Raw genomic sequence first — 24,659 nt, 5'->3', positions numbered from 1 at the left:
TGTGCCAACGTTTCGAAATTTTGTTGGAAAGAGTTCAGCATTGTACATAAACACAACTTTATCGATGCCAGCAGACGTCAAAAACGTTGAAAGTATTAGCATGATAGTCGAAGTCCAATTAAAAACGTGAATGTATTTCACGTAAGCGCTTTGTGCTTTTAGAAATAATAGCGTAGCTATTGTAATATATGATAAGCCAGCTCCGATAGAAGAGATGAAAATTAATTTCCTCTTCCCGGTGTAGTGCACCGATAGAATACAAACTATGGCTCCGAGGATGCGCATAGCGTCAAAAAGTGATGCCGCTAAGTGACTGTCGATTGGTGCATCAATACTTTTAAATATGATCATCAAGTACGCTACAATTGCCATGACTCCGGTGCAAGCGTGTAAAATGAACATACAAGCGACTGAAGCTAGAGGAAGGAAAAATAATTTACGGAAAAAAGGCTTGCAAGAATTTCTTGTTGAGCTTCGATCTGGAATTTCATAGGTTTTCCTTAACAAATCGAATTCTAGAAAAATATTTTCTGGTGTAGTCCAACCTCGTACCCACGACAGAGCACTTTCTGCTTGCTTCAATTTCCCTTTGCCTGAGAAAGGTCAAGTTATTCAAAGCCGTATATTTTTAATCTTTTACAAATAATGATTCTAAAAATTATTTTTTCGTGACGGACGGTGGAATATATTTTATATCTTACTTGCAAGCCAGTGCGGACTTTCAGGGATCATGTACATGGACAAGAATCCGAGTGTCGGAGAAATAAGGTTAATTAAAACAATCGTTCTCCAGTGAAGCCAGTTGCTGTAAAGAATCGTTAAAAATACGCCAATGATTATAGATAGGTTTGTAGAAGCCATGAGGGCACTTCTCAAATATGGTTCAGCTGTTTCAACAATGTAGGTAGTTCCAGGTCCTATTATTGCTGGTGCAACTAATCCAGCAATAGCTTGCGCACCTAGAAGCATAACCGAATTTTTCGCAAAATAAAATAAGATCCAAGAAACGATGAACAGAAGCGACGTCACAATTAAACATCGACGAGGTCCTATAGTTTGAGCCAATAGGCCTGATAATATAGAGCCTACTGGCACCATAAAGCATGAGCTACCTACAAAGTATCGAATTAATTTTCTTTTATTATTGTTACATAAGACATTAGACAACTCAGTTATATACACTGACCAAACCATGTTAATTCACTTAGTGAAATTTCAATCTCTGCATTTTTCTTGTATAGTTCTGCTAAAAGTATCGTTGTAATACCATGAAACGATCCATAAGTAAACTTTACGAGATTTGTTGCAAAAGCGGCTAAACATTGTGATGCAGCTGATCTGAATGTATAATCAGAGCTTGGAGAACGATTTTCACTTACGTAATCTCTGCAGTAGAAGAGTTTATCGATTTTCAAAAATCAAATTAAAGTAGATTGAGTAGTCGTACAAGTAGTGTAAAATTATCGTGAAAACTAATCTGTTTTTAAATTTCGGAATATAATAAAGGGAAGCGTTAACGGAAGTAGTCCAAGATGAAACGATGAAAAAAATCTGTGTTTTTACTAAATGATTTTGAGTTAATTCAATTCCTTCGTACGCTTACTCAAAGTCTTATCAAACTATTGTTAAAATTTAATACTAATATTCGTACAGTTTTATTTAAAAATGTTTAGTCTTTTTACGTAGCTATCCCCTTAACTCATTATAACATGATAATGCCAAAGAAAAAGAAGAAATAGAGGAAGAAATTATCTCTCAATATACTGAAAGTTGTATTTTGATTATCATTAGAAACTAACTCTGAAAATTTTTGTTTAAAACAAAAGTGAAAAAACCAAATATCATATAATAACTGTATTTATTGAACTTACTTGATTGCTTCTTGTGGTTTCTTCATGTCGAGTTAAAAATTATATAATACGAAATTACTCATCTTTATTCATTTTCTTTTATTCAATTTCAACGATTTCTATTTAACTATGATCACATTTTTTACGTGAAATATATTTTTTCACTGACATTTTTTATTAGAAAAATATGTCATACAAATTTTAAATAATTAAGGCGCACTTCGATGCCCATCATACATACGTTCATGCATGCATTGTAAACGTGAAATCTTCTGTTGTTCATGAGCGACTTCAGATTATTGATTAGCTCGACCCAGACAGAATAAAAATCTCTTCCGTGTTTCTCATGATCGATATCTTATTTATTATTTAATGTTGATTAGTTCAAGACCGAAAAGCACACGCTAATGAAAATCTTTCGTGTTTGTTATGATTGTTACCTTATTTATAAAAAAATGTCGAGGAGTTGATTAATAATCTGATCTTGCTCAACCAATCCATTGTTATCAACAGAACATAGAGTGAGAACAATAAAAGATTGGTTGTTTAATAAAACAATACAATAACTAAAATAAAATTATGCTTAAAACATTATATTTGTTGATAAATATTTCCAAGGATATTTTAAATATGCTAAGTAGGAAAATATTGCGTGTCCTATTATGATTATTGATTATATTATAAATACATTGTTATTTGCTTTCTATATGCGTACTAAAATACGCATTAAAATTATTGAGATAGCAATAAATACTTGCAAATCAATTTGATGACAAACTGAGAAGAAATTACAAAATTAATTGATTTATTCTTAATGTACGATACTGAATTGATGTGATATCTTTTTATTTACGATAAAAATATTACACAGAAATTTCTAAGAATAATGGATAAGTTTTTTTCGAAATTGCAAATTGTTACAAATTATGTGTCGACATCATTACAATCGTACTTAGCCCGACGATCTACGAGTCAACTTAATTTTAAGTAAAATAATAAATTAATTATTAGTTTATTCTTATAATAATACTTTTTGAATATCTATCTATTATACTTTCAAGATAAATTCACTTTCCTATCCTGAAGTACCAGTTAATTAATAATTTTAATAATAGAAACTATAGGCGTTTCCGACACTGATTATATTATCTTATAGTAAAAATTACAGAATTCATTATATATATGTATATAAAACAAAGGATGATATACCAAAGAATTTTATTCAATATCTGAAGAATCTGAAAAATTTTGTGACAAGTTTATTTAATTTTTTAAGCAAAACAGTGAAAAGGCAACGATCTTAAAAAAAAAGAGGACATGTAGAGCTTATTACCTAAATGGACGATCGGAAAAAATAGCATTAATGTTAATCAAGCTCATAGGCCTTTTTTGAAAGAAAAACTTGGTGAAATTTTGGAAATAAAGTGGACGAACTTTTATCATATTAAAAATTATTGTTATGAGTTAGTTCTTGAAATTATTTCATATGATGTTGTTTTATTAGATGATATATTCTATTTGTACTTTTTTATTAAAAAGTAATTTTATTAACCTATGATGATTTTATAATAATACTAGAACAAAAAATGGCGACTGCATTAGAAAAGGTAGTTATTAAAATTTTTTAATATATAATAACTATGTACTTGCTGATATCAATTTACTTACCGAATATTATATTTGTTTTACAATACGGTAATTGACTATAAAATCTAATATTTTTTGTATAAAAGTATTCAGAAAACAGAATGAAATAAAAAAAGATGTAATATTAAATTTTAACTTTCAACCAATTTGTTTTAACGCTTTATAACTAGTTATTTAAACTTACATGATCGTTTTTGTTATGTTAGTTATTTAAATTTACATGATTATGAATTTTTATTTCATATTTAACTTCGTTTTTATATGCACATCATTATAAGTCTTTTTTACGTAACATATAGCAATTTTTTCTAAAAAGATTTTAAAAGTTAAAAACTATCATATTTCGATATTTGCGAAAATGTTATGATCAAATATAAAAAGAATTAATATGTACATTCTAAGTTAGAAACGCAGCATATAATCGAATCATATTATAGATATACATCTCATGCAATTTTTTTATCAAATCTTGACATATATTTGCTTTGTTTTGATAAAACAATCTTGGAAATAATGGTTTTATGTATATCCTATATAGTCTATAACGTAAATATTGTTTACTTTGTTATCATATATGAAGCAGTAGACTAATATAAGATAATTGTTTATTTTCCTTAAAAGTATTGAGCTTAAAAATTGTAAAAATAATTCAAATTAAACAAGTTTATTGGAGAAATATCTAATGCAATCTGAGGGATTTAAAAAAAAAATTTTATTTACGAAATATTCTCAATACGTAAAGTAAATATGCATATAAAGTATTTACAAATATATAATCATCATAAAGAAAAATGAAATGATTTTCTAACTTCGAATCTAAATTTGAAATGGATAAAAACTTATTAGTACGTTGAAACATTTAATTCAAACATAGTTATTATGCAATCTTAAAATAGTTTTCGTACATATATATATATATAGAAAAGTTTATAATTAGACCGTTGAACTCATAAAAAAGAAAAAATGAATTTAAAAACTCTGAATTGCCAGTAATAAAAAAAAAATATCCTCAAAATATTATTCACTTACTTCTGCGATATCTAATAAAACTTAACAACAACAAATTGTCAATATCTGTTCAGCAAACATATCCGCGCACAAATGAACACAATTTTACAATCTTACACTACATAAAAATTTGTCTGCTATTAGATCATTACCGAATACTGATATGTTCACTGATCGGTGCAAGTACCGTGCTGACATTTATCGAAAAAAGTAAGGAAATGAGCAAGAAGAATCCGTAAACGCAGAAAGCCATTATTGTGTATTTGATCACCTTATGTAAAATGATAATCCTGGAAGAAAAAATAATTGTTTTAGCTTTATTGTAATACTTAAGTAAGATAATCGCTTCAATAAATTTGTCTCTTTTACTTTGCCATTCGTTTTCGAGCCATCTGGATATTGTTTGGATCGTCCTTGAAAATATAGAGTCTCAATCCATCGACACATTTCTGCATGTAGTCATCCCAATCGATGTTCTTCATCGAGAAGTAATATATCTGTTTGTCATCGGAACTTAGTTTGTCCCACAAACGAACCATATTATCATTAGTGAATTCCCATTTCCTCATAATGAAGTAAGTGGTGACTGCCGAGAATTTGTGAATTTTCTTGTAAATTTTTAACATTCTAAAAACAAGAAACATTTAAGAATGATAAAATGCCTATATCAAATATCATTCGATGTGATGATCGATTTTTTTACTTAGGTTCCTTTCCGGTAAGGAATAAACCAACATCAACGAGGAATGCAGGAACGATATGAAGTAAAAACGACAAGATATAGTACAAATAGACGTTCTTTGTGGCTGTCAAACTATAACACCAAATGCTGCGTATACTCGGCTTCTTCGTTCCGTACTTGTATGCAAGATCAACGTATTTTCTCCAAGTCAAGCCTTTTGACCAACTCGAGTGGTAGTTGTAAATTGGAGGATCAGAATCCTCATTTCTGTACGGACAAAGACAGCGAGATGAGAAGGATTTACAAAATTTATCGTCAAAATTATTATCGGGATCTTACTTGCTATTTGCCACATCCCAAGCTGTAGCGATGAGTGCGTTCACAGTCAAATCAGCTGGTATCAATTCAGCAACGCATTCACCATCCATGTTCATCGTTCGGATTAATCCAGCTCCTCCACCCACTAGTGCACCCGTTGGCCCGTAAATGTTGTCGATCCAACCGGCGACTGGCTCGTGATACGTTGAAATTACTTATGAAATAACAAGAGGTATTGGTTTATTTAATTGTTATTATCATTGGCAATAATTAAACATGGAAACTATAATTCTTTTATATTATATATATTACAATATAAGATTCTTTTAGAAAACAAACTCTACGACTATTACGTCTTGTAATAAAATAGAAAAGAAATTTTATTATTATTATTTATTCGGCTCAGTCAAAAAGACTGACGTGTCAAAATATATTCTAAAACCATTTCAAAGATCTCTTCTTAAAATTTAGTAAAAGTAGTGAGATAACATTTATCACGGGGATAGTTACTTTCTATTTGGTGAAAAGTTTTCGAAGTGTAACTAATTCGAGCTCGTTTATGAAAGAAATCGTGTAAAAACAAGCTCGCTTTCATATTTTTCTCAAAAGCAAATATGAAGCAATTTGCAGTATGACTGTTGCAATAACAACCAGAACAGACGGGTGTCAATGTGCCTAGTAAAAGTATATCGAAGAGCGGCGCGTGTGTGAAATTGAAAGATGTAAAGATACTCACCAACGGCAGGTCTGAAAATTCCGGTTGGTAGATCTCTGCCGTACTGCTGCACTACCTGTTCCGCGATGCATTTTGTGTAGGCATAAGTGTTTGGGAAATCGCCCAGTATAATTGGCGTAATGGAATCGAGTTTTTTATCGTCCAAACTCTGAACCAGTTTGATGGCATTGTCCCCTATATCAAGATTGTGCCGTATAAAAATTAGTTCATGTTATGTCACACATTTGCTAAAAACTAAACCAAATGTATAGTGACATAGCCGTTTACCTGAAAGCGGCGGATCGTAAAACTTCTCGTCTATATGCATCCTATTGCAATTGCTGTATGCCGTCGACACGTGAATTATTACCTATGAGATCAAAAACGTTCGTAATTAGATATGTATGTCCTAAAAAAATAATAACTAATCCTGCGCTGACTACTTTTTCTCTAATAAGTGAAATTTTGTTTTCCAAGATTAAAGATTAATTGCACGTTTGTCCTCAGACGCAGTTAGTTTTACTATTCGTGACTTGTAGCTTTTATCTGAAATCGGAAACGGTTTGAAGAAGGAAAGGAAAGAAGACATGATTATAACGTCTATAATAGCTTTGTGATACTGACACAAAAAACGTCGTGAAATTAAGAAAATCTTTTGAAAGTGGCATAAGATAAAATCACTACCTTTAAGCCTTGAATCTGCCTAGACAAATCAAGCATCTCTTTGGTGCCACTAACGTTGATAGCGACGGCCTGTTTGATTTTCTCGTCGAACTTTACAGTCGCAGCAACGTGGAAAACGATATTGACATCGCGGATGATAAGTTGCTTGTCGGACTGCGATATTCCAAGACCAGGTAGCGAACAATCACCAGCTATGACAGTCACTTTGTGGCGGAACTTGGGCATATCCTTTTTCAGGCGGTCGAAAATCTAAATAGTAAGCATTTAGACAAAAGGAGTAAATTTTAAGGTGATTGTAGGTATATTTAAAATACATATATGAACGGAATTTTACCGTGTCGTCGAACAGAGTATCCAACCTATGGTATGCATCTTGGCCTTTTTTTGGACGAATCACGACAAAAATTGACGATAGATCCGGACAACTTCTCAACAACTTTTCAATTAGCAACTTTCCCAAAAAGCCCGTTCCTCCTGAAATTAACGATTTTCTTTTATTTTAATTGAATGGCTTTTCCATTTCATTCAAACGCAAATGGCTGACTACGTTATAAATATAACATTAACACTTCCTATCTGCGATGATACACATGCGGAATTGATAGAATTCCATACCCAAGCCGACGATTATTTTTTATCAGTGAAACGTAACGAGCTCTTCTGCGTATATAAACTATCATTTAAAAGAATTACTTCAGTTACGTTGTACAATTGAGATCGAGGCTTACCATGAAATATTTTATTTTGTAAGTATTCAATGATTGATTAGAGTATGATTACATTATGAGATTCAATTACACTGACGCCTAAAAAGTTTTACATTTTTCAATAATAATAGTAATAACTGTTAGAATTTTAGCCGTTCTAATAACTGGCTGGTCAGCGGTTCATGCAGCTGTATACAATCAGTTTTTCCCTGATAAAGATGAGATAATGAGGTTTAAAAAATTGAGCAAAAAGTTTGAATATGAAAGATCAGCCAGTACAAATGATTTAGAAGATTATATTAATCAGGAATTGAAAAAAAGATCGGAAATGGAATTTATGGTTAATTTTCTACTGGATGAAGCAAAAGAATCTGCAAAACCAGCTTTAAGAGAAATATTTGCTGAAGCTATTGAAGAACGTTGGCCGACCTTAGAAGATTTCAAGAAATATTGTTTGAAGATGTATCGAAGATTTGAAAATCCAACAACTACTAAAAGAAAAATATCGTTATTTAAACGAGAGTTAAGTGAAGATTACGACTTCAAAAGTAGTGTAAAAAAGGACATGAAAAAGTATGTTCAAATACTCATTATGAAAACGAAATCATCTAAAAAGTATTTACTGAAAAAACAGTTGGATAAAGCTCAAACAATAAAATGGACAAATATTGAAAAATTTAAAGTATATTGTAATCAGATATTTGAACAATATCTATAATAATAATATTAATATGATTTAGTCAATTTTGTTGCACGAAACGCTTGTTAAATTATAAGATGAGTGGTATGTCTTTTTAATAATGTAGTTTAAATAAAAAAAATCACAAAACTTATTTAAATACATTTATTTGTTTTTAAAACCTTACCTGTCACTAAAACATTTTGGCCAGCGTAAAACTTTTGTAGAGGCGTTTTGGAGTCAGACCCCAGTTCCATATTTAGAACTGTCATTGTTTATCTGGAAAATATAATATAAATTATTAGTATTAATTGATCATTAGATAAGATAAAGATTTTAGATTGTTTGTAGCGCGATAATCGCATACACATATTTCATTTCTATAAATACCGAGGCTCATTTCATTTATTAAACAAATTCTTAAGAATATTGATGCGTTAACATTTAAACAAATTAATTATTTTTGCAAGGCATTTCAAGTAGGTCAAGGCCGTTTCTACGCAAACGTGAACATTTTTACAAGTTTTTACGTCTTCGAGGTTATTATACATAGGTTTAAGTAATGTAGGATAATTTTAAAAGCCATTCAAGTCATAGTATTTCAAATATGTCATGACATAACACAGAGAAACTGCCATTTTTTTTCTTGTACTTTCAGAGAAAGCAAGAAAAACCTTCTAAGAAAACTTCTTAAATTGAACGTGAATTCCTTTTTAACTAGAAATAATGAAAGAATCTTTTTAAACAATATAGCAATCATAAATGAACTGCAATTTTTGGATTACTTTTTTAACTTTATAAAAATAGTAGTGGCGAAAATTTAGCGAGTATGATTTAGATAACATAAAAATTAACACATATGTAAACTTTCTGATATAGTCTCAGAGACCTTCTGAAATTAGATAGAATTTTATATTCTTTTCGGAGTAAAAACTCATTTGAATGTTTGATAATAGACAATTATTGAATTACGTGATTCCTTTCAACTACACGATATATAGAAGACACAATATATATCGAAAATTGTGACATTTTTTCGTTAAAAAAGAAATATTTATCGATCTATAAAATTGCCGTAATACCACACGAGGCGGTATTCTCTTGTGAGGATCCGGAAATGAAACACGTCAAGGATAGCATAAAAAATTCAGTGGGCCATAACTTTATCTGTTAAATATCTTCTATATGCTCTTGGTTATTTCAATTTAAATATAACAACATATTTAGAAATAACTTTTAAATAAAAAAGTTTCGGATTTTATCCATTTATATTGAAATCATATTACAAATCAGTGGGCATTAAAACTTCTTTTAAATTATTTACCCTACCATTTAAACGTTATGACGTCTTTCAATGTCATTAACAAATAAAAAAACGTCTACGTTTGCATTACGTATTGTAGTACGCAGTAGTAGTATAATTTATCAAACAATGATATGCATACATTCGATAGTTTTAATAGATTTATTTTTTGAAAAAATAAACGAAATATATTGAAAATATTTATTTGACAAACAAATTTTTACGAATTTAAATTTCAACTACTAGTTGTATCGTATGACGTTACTAATAAACTACGTAAACCGAATAAATCTGTTTAATCAAATTTTATACCCTTCAGTCAAACAATCTGTTAATGGCTTCTGCACATCGAAGTAAAATTACCCGTGACAACGCATATACTTACAATTTAATTGCCAAGAATTACGCGAACATATCTTTCCAATTAAAAGTTACAAAAAGAAAATTGATGACTATGAAATAGAATTCACCATTAGTTACGAATGGCATTGAAAAATCGAAAAACATTGTTCAGGTATAATTTACATTAATGAGACTAACATTCAAAACTCGTTAGTCATAACAATCTTGAACCATCTGTCTATCAAGCGTGATAAGTCTATTTGTCAATATCTCGTTACTCAGTATCCGATGATACTTGTCACTATGGGTAAACACACGCTTCGAAACTCCATTATCGCGGTGTTTCATTAAATTTCTATCCGAGCAAGAGGAAGCACTTTGGATACGCTAATTTTATGACGCGATAGTATAGAGCACAAGGACTCTCGTGAAAATTGAGAAAACAAGCACAATAATTCATGATCGAGCACCTGTTCGCGGCGCAAAAGAAAAATTTCTCGCTTTAACGATCGCTCACCGATTTCCTCTCGAATTGGAAAGTGAAAGTCCTTTGTTTCTCACTTTGCGTCTATCTCACTGTAAAAACAAGAAAACACTGGACTATTCTCTCAACTCGGGAGCTCAAGCACGTACGATACCGAACGACAAAATGCAAGACTTGCCAAGCCTCACTCTGACTTCTTATACGAGCGCTGAATGGGGATTTTACTTGTAGCAAAGTCCGTAGTCATTTTTGGGGGAGGGGGGAGATGAATTCTTCTTCACTATTGTGGCAAAGACCTACATATATATATACATAGCGAATGCTCTCTTTGCTTTTGGCTTCGACTGTTGACAACGCTAGACATTTAGATAGTTCAGGAATTTGTATTAACCTATTCAGATATTTCTTTCATTGTTCTTTACATATGTACGCGAATCTGCAGTAAATACTTTTTCAAATAATTCTTTTATCATTTTAATCGTTTGATTTATTTTCAAATTCAAACATTTCAAGTTTCAGTATTATATTTTGTAACAAGGTCAACAATTTTCACAGGAAAGGTTGTAAATTAAACCAAGCCATACCATATAACAACAAAGTTGCCACGCTATTAATATGGAATTTTCTAATTAATTTCTGATTTTCCTTTAACTTATATTTTTTAATATTTCAGGAACCTATCTAAGGAATAAAAATTCCATTGCATTACTATAATTGGATTTGTGAATTCTGGCTTTTTTAATAAAGTGAAAAATATTTCATTAATGATCGATATTTATATCGATAATTATGTATCTTTCTCGCTGTTAGATTATTGCAAAATGATGAAAAATATGCTCTGCTTAATATAGCATTAGAATGGTTCGAGAAGGAACAAAATTAGCAATATTAACAATTTAGTATTTGAAATCTAGAAAACGAACCACTTCGTTATTTGGTATACGTATTTATTTATCGACATATCGACCAATTATTACACTGGAAAATAATAGTTCTATACGCGTATGTTATGCTTATAAATTAACAAGTTAATGAGTTTAAACAAGTTGTCAATTAGAAAGTTACCAAGAATTATACTAAGAATTAACAACTAACTTTAACAAAAGGAGTGTATTACTTACGACCACCGATCAATAAATTTGATAACTAAGTTTAAATTATCTTTATTTGTTATTTTATTGTAATTTAAAAGTAGAAATTGTTGAATTATTATTTTCAAAAAATTATACAAAAATTATTCTAACTTCTAAAGATATTATGTAAACCAATATTAGAAAAAATCCAATCAATAAATAATCAAGAATTACTCTGGATTCATTATTGAATGGGTCTTTAAAAAATAGAAACAATCGTTTTTAAAGGTTTTTAGCGTTAGCAGTGCACAATCACATACTAAATGCTAAATGGACAATATTTGTTCACAATCTCGTCTGCATAAGGACTTTGTAAAAGATAGACCCAAAGTTCCAAAAATCCGTTAACAATCCATGTTACATGTCAGTTTGTGATAAAAGCTAATTTACAGCCATTACATTCAACTAAAACTGGCACGTCCATAAGTAACCAAAAATCGCTAAAATCCGGAGACAAATCATCCCGTTGTGCTTGCCTTATAGCCCCGTTAATAGGATGCATTTATTTCTGAGGTTGAATGTCATCGTGACGTTGGCACAATACTTGCACCTATTTATCTTATATATTTGATTTTTCGTGACAGTTATAAAAAAGACAAATCTCTTCAATTGTAGTTATTTTTTAATATTACAAGAAATTTGCAATTGTGATTTACATAAATAATATCACACCTATCGAAAATATACTCAGTGTAAAAACACTCAGTGTTAAAAATTAATAAACGTCTCTCTCTCTCTCTCTCTCTCTCTCTCTCTCTCTCTCTCTCTCTCTCTCTCTCTCTCTCTTTAAAGGTGGATTTTCGAATTGTATTCCAAATCTATAATTTATCATATCGAAAATTGCTATAAATTATCTTTTAATTTTTTTCACTATACGGGTTAAATTACTACTAAACGTTTATCCTACTCATTACGTATTAACTAATCGTAATACTGGATATAAATGACTTAACATTTTATAAAGAGAGAAATTCTGAAGATCTTTGTACAAAAATAGTTTTAATGGTCGATATTTTTAATTTAAGAGGCATAAGATTAAAAAGTTTATATTTCAGAGAGATTTATCTTATTTGGAGTGCAATATTTCTCATTATATCAGAAAAGCTTTTTGGTTTAATATGTAAATGAAAAGAAGGAAAGGAATCTTCAGTATAATAAAAAAAATTACTAAAAATAAAAGAATATATTTCTCTTTCAAAGTAGACTTTAGGTTTCTTCATTTATAAACATACAAATGTTATCTTTATTGCATTCCATTACAAAATACAATTTCTTCTGATTAAGAGCTTTTCAAATATTACGTATGATTCCTGCGAGTGTATCAAATTTCAGTTAAAATTATTCTATTCTAATAATAAAATTCAAAGATTAATTAATTTCAAAATTTTTCTACTTTCTAACAGAAAACTTTAGTTATAATAATAGAAAGACTACTATTTATGTATAATCAGTCACGAAAATAATATTGAGTGTTGTATATTGTATCTATTAGGATCGCTTATGTTATTTAAATATATGATGAATCGATTTTTCTTATTGACAATAATAAAGTAAGTATTTTTTAAAAAAGCATTGGTATTGTTTACTATATACATAAATAGTTTCCTTAGATTTAAAACAATGAAAGATCGATGCTTCATTTAATTGTAATTCGCGCAATCTACAACTTCGTTTAAAATTCCGCTCAGTTTGTTAAATCCCAGCCTTGCAAGAGAAGAAAGAGTGCAGATTGTATAGTCCATTAACCACAAAACGCAAAAAAGATGAGTCGAACAAGCCGCCCACTTGTAGAAATTCGGAATTCTAATTTATTCGATAAGACATTTTAGCGTCTTCGTTTTTCATTCTTTTTACTTCCTTAAGGTAGTCACGGCTCTGTTGACCGTGAAAATAACACTGTAAAGTTAAAAATATCACGTGTATGAGGCAATAGCTGTTGTTTACTTTTTATCTAAATTATCGTTTGAATAACCCAAAAATCTTATATGGAAGTTGACTTTAACTTTAACCGGAATTTTATTTGGAGTTTCACGATGTAAATCCGATTATGTATAACGCGGAATGTATTTCAATGGCGATAATATATAAATTTTGATAAACGTTTGAAACAGATATTACTTTCACTTATTTTTAGTCACATTTTAGTAATTTATTTAATGGCAACGTTAAAGCATTTACTCATTGGTTCTGTAAAGCAATTTAAATCGATTATGTAGTTGACATAACTGCTTTTTATTTATATTTGTATGTATGTAAAACTATAGTATTTTCCTTAAGATAATTGACGTCATTATGTAATATTTAAAATTTTGATCCAGAAGATGTGTCATTGCAGTTAAGTTTTGTCAATACGTAGTATGATTTATTTTCCAAATAATTCGTTATGCATTTATAAATGGATTTTATAATTTACATTTTATAAAATGAGTTCAAAATTGATCTATAAGCTGAGCTGTGTGGGATTTCTGAAAAAGAAAATTATAAAATAGTTCAAAGTAGGATAAACAAAATAAGATGAAACAATTGAAATATTCACCTAAAATAAATCAAAACTCAGAATGTGTCTTCGAATGCGTTTCCGGAACTATATCTGTGGATGCATGATCTCTTTTAAATGTATACTCATCAACTTAATGTCTTAACAGAAATATCAAAATAAAAATTGTTCTCGTGCCGAAAAATAATAAAAATTATTTAAAATGTTTTAATAGATTATGCATCTGCATAATAAATATATCATGCATTAAAGTAATGGCCTTGACCACAACTGTAATATCGTAAAATGTTATTCCTTGTACTTCCTCTTGTATAGAAAAAATTGAAGAACGTTCATATCATCAATGGTTTCCTTTAGTTTCAAAAATTACAAAAATGCCCAAGTATTAATGGTTAAGAAATAATCCTTGTATTCGTTATGATGATTTTGATATGATAACAGTCGTCTCTTAAACCTCTATCATCACCAAGCTATGAAAATCCTGTGAAGTCGTCTTATGCCATGCTGAGAAATATAAAAGAACTCAGAGAAACCATCGCGACTTGTTAATGGAAGTACCTATTAACTGTGTAGCAAGTGTCAACGACCTGAAAAAGTTTACTTCCTTTTACAAATTATATTGCACTGCTGACGTTATAGATTCTTTATGCAATTGCGTGACTTTTTAAATATCAGCCTTGGCAAGAAATGTTTGTTCTAGAACGTTTTGTGATTCGTTTCGTGCGCGAACTAGAATCCTAATAATTTACGAACAGGTTTCGTAAGGTTATTTTTCCACTTTTTAATCTACTATTTTGAAATGTAAGAGAAACTTTTATTTATTTGTAATCACAATGCCTTACCCATGAATAAAATATATAATTCTTAGAATGTTTCTTTTTTTTTTCAAATACTTTTTGTTACCAGACAAAGCTTTACCTTCTCAGCAATCGAAATGCAAAATTTTCTTGCATACGTCAAAAAACCTTGAATTCTCAATGCAACAAAATTCCATCGATTATCCAAGTACGTGTTCGGCACGCCGAGCAGTCCATCGTCACGTGCGCAAGATGGCTGGAGTTTTCGTTGAGTCTTCGATTAGTAATTGAAATCGTTTTGAAAATCTTCAATTAGAGCAACTTTTGCATTGCGCACCTAACTGCTGGCGAAAATAAAAGTAAAAAAAAAAGCGAAACTTTCAAAGAGAAAGAAGAACGAAGACACATCGAATGGAGGTACATCCGATTTTGGAATTCGTAGCCTCGGTTATATAAGACGATCCTTACCATTCGCATTTGACGAAAGTACGTTTAGCTTCCGAGCTCGCAAGTCCTTTCGAACGAGTCGGAAATTACATTGCATACGTAATCAGTGGCGCAATGGCTTTGCGAACGCGATTTCGGTTTATTTCAACGGTACTCGTTGTCGTTTTATGTTTATTTACTCGCTTTACAAATCGCAATTGATTATACTTCAGTGCAAATAAATAATTACTTTTTTACGATTCCGATTATGTCGTCTGCACTTACCTGCGGCAGCATTATTGTAAAAAATTCATAGTTGCTTGATTAGATTGCGTCATGATTTTGACTGCGGTGCTCGGCGCTAGTAGGTCATTATTAGTAAGCATACGAACAATCTTGACCTTTACATGGATTTTATTATTCAATGCTGTGCAAAGAAGAATTTGCCCGATCCATTAAATGGTCGCAAACAAAATATGAGAATAATGTCAGATATCTCGATTACGAATTATGAGCTCCCGTTTGAACATGATTTTAAATACTGAAATAAAGTTAAACAAAAGATTTCATTATAAAAAGGGGTTACGTTTAATAGTATAATATAAATAGTCCATGTACAGAAAAAAACTACAAATATCACTACACCGCGTCTTAAAAAAAAAAGAAAAAAAAAACGCATCCCGTAACATGGTAATAGTTTCTTGCACAAGAAAACATCATGTAAAAGGAAAAAAATCCAAAAAAGTGTACCGTTACGTTTAAAAAGTGATTCTACTGCTCTGGAATCGCCGATTAAAACACGGCTTTCGCAATCTCTGTCAGCTTTACTCGTCTTCCAACACATACAAAAAATGCAATTAACGCATATTCGTCTTTGAAGCTGAACTATGTAAAATAAAAATACAAATGAAGAAGATCGAATGTGCGATGTCTCCGGATGGATGGAATGTTGGGTTACACCCGACGATACACGTATTTTTTGACGCGACCACGTTGTCGCGACAAGAAGTTTCAGCAAAATAAAAAGAAATATCTTTGTCTTCCGGAGATGGTTAAAGCACTAGATAGTAGACGGTTTTCAACGCGAACCAACTCAACCTCAACGCGCCATAGGCGAAGAGGGCTTTCGTCGCTTGATGTAGCCAATACATTCTGAAAAAAATAAAATTCAAAGATTAATTGATAATTCTATGAGTTCTGATTGGAATGGGAAACATGAATGCTATTGACGGTATAAATAAATAAATAAAGTATAAATCACTTTTGACAACATATCAAAAGTGAACGTTGGCGCTATCTAGCGGAGAAACTAACAACTGCGTCAACTCAAAATTATACTTTGAAAACTTTATCAGCCACAGCACAAAATTCTATAAACCGTCAAAAAATAGTGAAACTGATATTTCGTGAACTCAGTTAAATCTTTATGCTTTCAATTTTTTAAATTTACTGATTCCTTTAATAACGCGATCGTTTCGATTTCACGCCGGATAATGGAAGAATACTAGTCTTTGTAGTAGGCAATTAATGCATATGTCGGAGTTTTACTACCAAAAAAAAACAATATCTTTTAGTAACTCAAATGAAGCAATAAATAAGTGAAGTCATAAATAACAACTTGAAAATATGAACCATAATTCATCTAAAACAGCGTATTTGACTTGCAAATTTATTCTAGTAAAAACACTGTTTACTGGTGACTTTCGATGACTTTTCTAATATTGAATTTATGAGGATAGAGTCAGTGTACGAGATCACTAATTTTCCTAAAATTTGAAACTACAATTTATGAAAAAGTGTTAAAACTATCTCATAGGTCTTTCATCACTAGATAATAATGTAAAAAATCTTAAATTATGACTAATTTCTTAGAAAATCTAGGTACTAGTAAGAATTCTACTTACTTTATTTTTAAAATGTGCCATGGCTAGTAGAAATTAAGAGTTTTTATTTGCTACTTTATATCATCAAAAATTACGAATTTTGACTTGAATAATATCGATCAAAAATCATTACTTTCGGTCGTGTAAAACAAAATTAGAGTTTTCGGTTGCTATTGTCTATCTAATTTTTCATAATGGTTAAAAAAAAATTTCGGCTTTAATTACGAGAAATAATTTAATTTTCGTAATCTTTCACATTAATGCCTATATATAGGGGTTCTGACACTTATTTCATAATTTATTGATTACTAGAGACTATCCCTTCAATTTTCAAATAAATAAAAGAACCCAAAGAAATCATAACAAGTAATGAAATGTAAGATTGCAATGAGGTGAATATCTAGAAATACATCAAGTGACGTTTACCTTCGCCACCTGATTTTCGCAGCATGAAGATTGTCCAGAGGTTCCTTCATTAGATACGTTCTGATGCCTTTGATATAACTCTGGAAGTAGAGATCCCAGTCAACATCACGCATATCCATGTAGAACAAGCTCCTATCCTTATTATGAAGTTTATCGGCAAGAGCATTCACATTATCATTTTTGAATTGCCACTCTTTTGTGGTAAAGTAGTTCAGGACATCCATGAATTTCATGATCTTCTTGTAAATGCTGAGCATCCTGTAAGCAAGAAAATAGGAAATGAGCACTCGATTCGCTGACTCGCTATGTAATTTCATAAAAGTATATCTCTTAACATTACCTTGGCTGCTTTCCAAGGCACAGAGTCACGGTGTCTACCAACAGAGCTGGCAGAAGATGCAAGAAGTACATGTACAATGTATGGACAAACTTGCTCTTGGTGTTGCGGAAACTGTAGTACCATACGGCACGTGTTAATGGATATTCGACACCGTATATGGCTGAGTAATCCTTCAATTCATCCCAAGTAATAGGATTATCTTTCGATACGTAGTTGTAGATTGGTATTTCTTTGGTGTTTTTGTTGTTTCTGGAAACACGATGACATTGTGAATATTTGAAAATGTTTAATTAAAGTGTTTTAAGCTTTTAATTTTAATGCAAAGAATGAAACTATTTAAATGTTTTTTTATCTTACTCGCGAGTCGAATCTAATGTAACGGTATGTGAAATGTGAATGAGACTTTGGTATTTTTTGCAATTTCTTTCTAGTCGTAAGTATGACACTCATTAATCAACGTAATACTTTCTGCACGTTTCGTTTGAACTTGCGTGTGCCGCTTTTTAGGAATGATCTTGTTTTTCTAATTTTAATGATAACATGAACTGCTGCATTATGTTACACAATATTACTTTGTAATTCATTTGAATGCATTGGAGGATACAATTTGTTTACACCTACTTTCCAACGTTAGCAATGTCCCACGCGCTAGCAATGAGAGCATTGATGGTAAGGTCGCCAGGAACGACATTTGCTTTTAGTTTACCATCACAATGCAGGGAGCGAAGCAGCCCTCCACCTGCACCAGCGGCCACACCTGTTGGTCCGTACATATTATCGATCCAGCCTCGCACGGGTTCCATGTATGTTGAAATCACTAAAATTGTTTCGTAATCAATTAGTTTTCCGTGAAAGGATACGTAATTATTCATCGTTATTACATTATTCATAATATTATTGAATCATGACAAATAAAAGCTTCTGAAATTTTCTATGCAAAGCAATTCTTTGCGACCTCTACTTCAAAGATTTCCGATGCAAATAGCTAGAAGAGTGTTTACAGATAATAAAAACTGTCGACTTGATTCACGTTTACGTTTTATCAAGTTTTCAAGTGAGTACGGGTTCAATTAGCGTACAGACTATAATTTATGCTACGCTAATCTAATAAATGCATGCACTAACCAATAGCGGGTCTAAAGATTCCAATAGGTAAATCGCCGCTTTCCTTGCAAATCACATCCTCTGCCACTGCTTTAGTGAAGGTATAAGTGTTAGGCCATTGACCGAGTATGCTACAAGAAACACATTCAAAACGATCGATTGAATGGCATAGACATGATCAAAAATCCAAGAAGCAATGCACACTTACGGTCTCGTGATGTCATCGATGAGCTTCTCATCTATGCCCTCAACGAGCGCAATAAGCTTGTTGCCGTCGATCGGCGCGTCGTAGAATTTCTCTTCGATCTCGTTATGCACGCAGTTTGCATAGGCCGTCGATACGTGAACGCATGCCTACGGAAAATGGTGTAGTTTCGCAATATTATTCTGAAATCAATTATGAAAACCATGGTTTTATGTTTAGTTTCTCACCTTGAGCTGCGTCATGTCTTTACAAAGCTTGATGATATCCCCAGGACTCTGTACATTGATAGCGACGGCGAGCTGGAGTTTCTCGTCGAACCTTACGGTTGCAGCTACGTGAAAGACGATCGAGATTTCACGCGTCAAGATTGTTCGGTCCGCTGCCGATAAACCGAGTCCTGGAAGGCTGCAATCCCCGGCAACAGCGACAATTTGGTATCGGAATTTCGGTCGCTCTTCTTTCAATTTCAAAAAAAGCTGTGAACAATTCATTGAGATGACCAGAATTCCGTTCTCTTGATTTTTATTTGAGAATTGCTACGAGCAATTAACTGCTGAACGTACGGAAAGGAAAAAAAACGGCAGTTTTCTCGGCTTTGACCAATGCACGGTCTGTTTTTTTTCTCCTCGCGAAACGTCAAACTTCAAGAATAGAAATTTACATGTGCGGAAACATACTTTGTCGACCGCTCGTTTCCAAGTTTTTTTTATAATCGTTAAAAATCCATGTATGGATTATTCAAAATGTTCATCCGCAATAACTCATAAAGACGACGAGACGAAGTAAAAAGTAAACGCACGACTCACAACATCATCAATGAGCTCTTCGGTCCTTTGATGAACGTCCTTGCCTTTCTTCGGACGTACCAGTAGATAAATAAATGCGATTCCAGGACAACTGCGTAACAGCTTCTCGATCAGCAATTTGCCCATAAAACCAGTACCGCCGGTAATGAAAATACTCTGACCAGCGTAAAACTCTTGTATTGGTGTCATCGCGACCGTTGTATTCTCATCGTCATTTATCTTTTGCGTCTGCGAATGTGTTACCAATTTGGCAGTGCATTCGGTTGGTGTTCCAGCTCGCGAGCTGCACGTTTCCGCGAGGGCCACCTCCTGGCCGCCTGATTCCATCAGTACCTCTACCATATCGCGTGCTGACTTTGAAGTTTACTTTAAAGAAAGAGAAGATCTAGATTGTAGTTTTTTCATGACAGCAATTTGAAAACAATGGTATTGTATATATTTATAGGGCTGCAATTATCATACTAAAAATTGCATCGAATTAAGTAAACGAGCGCTTCAATCTACAGTAGCTTAATGAATTCTTTATGCAACTCTGACTGAAATATGCTCCAAAAGAAAGAATAAAAGTTCCTATGAATTCATTCGACTGCGTAAAATAAGTGCACGAATACATCCAGCTGAACTTGCGGGTGATATATGTGCAGTGTGCACAATATGCACTGCCAAAATAGTACATTACGATACAAGTGCGGGAAAGCAGATCGTAAAACTCTTTCCGGAACATGTGCCGTACCGTATTTTTTGATACGATGTGTGGAAAGTGTGATTTTCAACGCACGTTTTCTGCCGAGCGTCCTGGATAGACGCACTTTGCGCACGGAGTATGGTAAAAATGTCAAGCCTATAGTCACGAACGTGCCGGACTTGGTAAGCATTGTGCAAAGAGGATCTTCTAGATCGTATACGCGGTTCGACGGAATTTCAAATTTGTGCATGTCGCGAGCGTAATTGCGCAACTTGTCAAATGTCCTCTAGGAAATATAGAGCAGTTGCAAGCCTGTAGATCAAGTTTATTCTTACGGAAACGGATTCGGTTAAATTGCGTTGCTTTGGTCCACTCGAAAGAGATGCGATTATTAGCTTTGTCGGCATAAACGCGACATTAATCGCCGCGACATTGCAGCGTAAAGCTGCCGACGTCTAGTGCGCGTGCGACGATAAATTTCCCTCGTATCTCGAAGCGGCTTCTCGCTTTTGTCGAAATCGCTCGTTCTTATTTGGTAATGAACGCACACGCGAGCGTGCGCGCGCATACCAGAGGTGGCGCGTTCGCAGGTGAAAGTTGATCGTGAACTTCGGGCGCGCGGTCGCACGAACGAAAATAGAGCGCGCGTCGCGCTTTTCACGGGCGATGGCACAAGCGACGTTTGTTTTGGGAAATCTCTCGCGTCGAGCCGCCCCGAGGATCCGGGACGACCATTTTCAAACGGCGATCGATCGGAGTGCGCACGCGTGATCGCGGGAGCCAGTAGGCGCCCCGGCGTCGAGAAGCTTTTCCGTGCGCGACCGAGACGAAACGTGTTTTCGCTGTTTTCAGATACCGAGGCGATGGATTGTCTTGGAGCCGCGCTGCGGATAGTCTACACTCGTAGAACGCCGCGCCGACGTAAATATAAACATTAACATGTGACTGGCATTGTAAAATTGTTGCGCTTTGCTAGGCGAGATTGTATCGGACAATGAAGGCATCCGATTTTGTAAGAGCGATTAAGTTTCCGCGCCGCCGGTAATTACAATTAAACTTTATGGTTACCGACGATTCTTTCAGTCCGATCGTTAAAGATTGCGTAAAAATTTGGTGTCAGGCCAGCGAATGGCTTCCGAGAAGCCAAAGCAATAAAAAAAAAAGAAAATCTCACAATAACCAAGGCGGTTTTTCTATTTTTTGTTGCTTTACATCTCCCCTTAGCGTTCGCGGACGAACGCGTTTCCACTCGCAAGCGAACGTTGGAAGTGGCTCGCGCGTAACGCTCGGCAGAACATTATTCGTTGTTCTCCGCATATCCAACCGATCTCCGCACTCGTCGGATCGATTAGCTAGCGTCGCAGCGTAAAAGTGCAACACGATGATTAACCGGAGCAGGTAAGGGACCCGCAGTCGCCGAATCAAACCTGAATCAACAACTATCACTTTAGGCTCCACCCATCGTCGAAACTTCTTGCAAAAGCCATGAATGAGTATATATAACCGACAGCTCGTAAACTGGCCGATTTTCTTACACCTTTCTACGCTTTGCAAGCGGGGAGTGCGAGATTATGTAATAAAACACTCAGTGACCTGTCGACGCGGAAGACACAAAGAGACGTCTTCTTCTTCTTCTCCGTATGTAAAGACATGCGGGTGAAAAACGTCGTTTTTTTCCTAGTCGTTGCGCAAACCCGAGGCGCTAGTACGCTCTGCTCGATTTTCAAAAGCGCAAAGCTACGATCTTTTATGCAACAGGTGCAAGGCAAATTACAAGTTTTGGCTAACTAACTTTGATCCGCTTATCGATGTTATGTCAGAGCGGTTTTATGCAGCAAGACAATTTTTCGTCGTCGCGCGGATTCGTTGCGAATTTCCGCACATTTTAATCGCCGTACGCCTTATGCAAAGCTGGTATGTTTGCGTACCGGACCGAGCCGATATATTTTAGCCCGAGTATCCACGCGCGAACCACAAGCGAGAAACGTTCGTTGGCATCCCGCAACAGAAGGAAAAACTCGATTGTGAAAAGCCGTGAAAGCAACCGAGCGCTAGGAATGAAGCTGCATCCAAAGAGAATATCTCGCCTCGGTAGGACAACGGGCGAAACGGTACAAGGCACGCCGTCATTGTTTGCGGCTTGATGTTCTTTTTAACGAGAGCGCCTAGCGGTACAAGGAGGCTGCGCCGAACGGGAGCAGGGCATACTACGCGTCGCGCCGCGGGCCGCGAGCTTCCGGAGAGCAGAAGAGCCGGGGAGCCACGGCCGAGCGATCGCCAGCTGCAAAAGGATTCAAATGAAATTGCAAATCGACAGACGCGCCGAATAAAGCCATCGAGTCGACGAGGCGCGCAGCGTGTGCGCCGCTCGTCATAGCGCGCACTTGTCGCTCGAGTGCTAATCCACGATGTGCGACACGTAGCTTGCTGCGAGAGATGCGCCCCCCCCCCTCCCCCAAGTCTCGCGAACGCGCGCGCCTCTTTGTGTGCACGTGGAAATCTTAATTGAGAAAAGCCGTACAGCCGAAATATAAATGACGCGCGAAGGCTACATCGACGGCGATGCGCGGCTTGGCGCAGCCGAGAGTAAACGCCCTCTTCCTCGCTTTGTTTGCCAACGTGTCATAATGCCAAGGAGATGATGCTCTGTTTGCTCTCTCGCGCCGGCGTTGCGCAAAAGTGCCGAGACGCCAACTCGCGAGGCAAACCTTGTCGCGCATCCTTGGCGAGGAGCGAAAAGCTCGAGCCCGCGGCTGGGCGCGCCGTCACCTTCCAAGCCGCTTCTCCGCGGCGACTCGCGGGACCGTCCAGCGAACGCTCGCGACTAATTGTCCGTGGCAATTACAGCGAGAGTGCTCGTCCGCGCGTTCGGCGCCTCGCTACGACAGCAAGGTCAAACGCTACCGTGCCATTGCAGCATCGTTTTGCATTTATTATGAATTCAGAGCGGAGCGAGGTCCGGAATAAAAGGTTCTGACGGCGCGTCGACATAACGATGCAATTTGCCGGGAACGTTTCGTCGAAATTAATAGCCCACCAAGGCTTCGACTTTCGCATCTTTCACGCCGCTGATCAATAATGCAGCTGGTGTGTTTGTTGTGTTGAGCAATCGGTTTGTCAGCGGCTCGTGTGGCGTCCGTAATGTGCTCGTTGGCTTCGAGCTGAGCCCGCTTCTGTGTCAAAGGTTATGGGCTTCTCGATAAAACTTTCGCGCGAGGCATCGTCGCGAAAAATCTCGATGTTAGGCGCGTGACGCGGCGCGCGTCGCTCAAAAACATCCGGAAACGTCCACGAGAAATTTCACCAACCTCGTTCTCTCACTTTCTCTCTAGCTTCGTGAAACACCGCACAATATACACAAAAGCTTCTCCTACGGGGACACAACGACGACGACGACGACGATGACACAAGGCGAGCTCGCGGTTACTTGGCTACCGGCAGACTAAAACTCTCGGCGGAGAGGACTTTAAAAACCACGGAGCGCGCGCGCTGTCTGCTCTCAGACACCAAACCTCTCGGATAATTGCGTACAGTGGGGAGCAGCACACCGCACTAAACTAAGCCTCCTTCGCACCGAGCGCTTTCTTTTTGTAAGCTTATCTAGGCCTACGCTAATGACTTTTTTGCTGCTGTTTGTGATAATCCTAGTGATCTCGATTTCTTCTTTCTCTGAGAGGTAGGTGGAGGGTGGTAAACTACCGATGCCAACGAATTTCAAGCTTTTTCCGGAGAAATAGGAAACGTAGTTACGTTCTTTTATTTCTTCATTAGATACTCGGTTCATGGTAAAAATCACGTTCAACCGCTGAAATTCACTCGGGAAAAGTATTTTGACTTAAGGAAATTTACAAATAACTTATTTATATTGGTGCTTATAGCCATTGGATTCTTAATTTTGTTGGACTTTAGTCAGAATGGTTATAATAATTGAACTTTGC

At 34.8% G+C, this 24,659-nt stretch overlaps 2 protein-coding genes across 3 annotated transcripts; both read right to left on the bottom strand.

Annotated features, from left to right (window-relative positions):
- Positions 1-3,672: 3,672 nt before the first annotated feature.
- On the bottom strand, positions 3,673-10,607 carry LOC131665506 (fatty acyl-CoA reductase wat-like). Of its 2 annotated transcripts, none has more exons than XM_058937416.1 (10): positions 10,134-10,271; positions 8,478-8,569; positions 7,239-7,378; positions 6,905-7,153; positions 6,509-6,590; positions 6,242-6,415; positions 5,527-5,719; positions 5,209-5,454; positions 4,875-5,132; positions 3,673-4,795 (listed from the first exon to the last, which is right to left on the bottom strand). In XM_058937416.1, the coding sequence occupies exons 2-10, from the start codon at positions 8,560-8,562 to the stop codon at positions 4,654-4,656; spliced, it is 1,569 nt and encodes a 522-aa protein (XP_058793399.1). In that variant the 5' UTR covers positions 8,563-8,569; positions 10,134-10,271; the 3' UTR covers positions 3,673-4,653. The 2 variants fall into 2 exon arrangements, with proteins under 2 accessions (XP_058793399.1, XP_058793398.1); XM_058937415.1 differs by lacking the exon at positions 10,134-10,271 and adding an exon at positions 10,453-10,607 and having other exon boundaries at positions 3,674-4,795.
- A 4,660-nt stretch (positions 10,608-15,267) lies between these two features.
- On the bottom strand, positions 15,268-24,258 carry LOC131665505 (fatty acyl-CoA reductase wat-like). Its single transcript, XM_058937413.1, has 9 exons — positions 24,030-24,258; positions 20,037-20,402; positions 19,458-19,706; positions 19,234-19,379; positions 19,047-19,156; positions 18,543-18,738; positions 17,922-18,170; positions 17,582-17,839; positions 15,268-16,424 (listed from the first exon to the last, which is right to left on the bottom strand). The coding sequence occupies exons 2-9, from the start codon at positions 20,376-20,378 to the stop codon at positions 16,325-16,327; spliced, it is 1,650 nt and encodes a 549-aa protein (XP_058793396.1). The 5' UTR covers positions 20,379-20,402; positions 24,030-24,258; the 3' UTR covers positions 15,268-16,324.
- Positions 24,259-24,659: the final 401 nt, after the last annotated feature.

This window comes from Phymastichus coffea, unplaced genomic scaffold, assembly GCF_024137745.1.
Source record: "Phymastichus coffea isolate CEN01 unplaced genomic scaffold, Cenicafe_Pcof_1.1 PCOF00052, whole genome shotgun sequence".
Classification (NCBI taxonomy): Eukaryota; Metazoa; Arthropoda; class Insecta; order Hymenoptera; family Eulophidae; genus Phymastichus; species Phymastichus coffea.
The sequence above is the reverse complement of the archived record's forward strand: the minus strand, read 5'-3'. Positions and strand labels throughout refer to the sequence as shown.

What these genes read in the sequence shown, in the direction of transcription:
- LOC131665505 (XM_058937413.1), bottom strand. Translation starts at nt 20,378, where the DNA reads ATGGTAGAGGTACTGATGGAATCAGGCGGCCAGGAGGTGGCCCTCGCG. An exon ending in AATCTTTAGACCCGCTATTG is followed by an intron (nt 18,739 to 19,046) that starts GTTAGTGCATGC and finishes AAACAATTTTAG; the next exon opens with TGATTTCAACATACATGGAA. An exon ending in GCGAAAATCAGGTGGCGAAG is followed by an intron (nt 16,425 to 17,581) that starts GTAAACGTCACT and finishes TATTTTTTTCAG; the next exon opens with AATGTATTGGCTACATCAAG.
- LOC131665506 (XM_058937415.1), bottom strand. Translation starts at nt 8,562, where the DNA reads ATGACAGTTCTAAATATGGAACTGGGGTCTGACTCCAAAACGCCTCTA. An exon ending in CCAAAATGTTTTAGTGACAG is followed by an intron (nt 7,379 to 8,477) that starts GTAAGGTTTTAA and finishes CGTTAATTTCAG; the next exon opens with GAGGAACGGGCTTTTTGGGA. An exon ending in GCTCGAAAACGAATGGCAAA is followed by an intron (nt 4,796 to 4,874) that starts GTAAAAGAGACA and finishes TTTTTCTTCCAG; the next exon opens with GATTATCATTTTACATAAGG.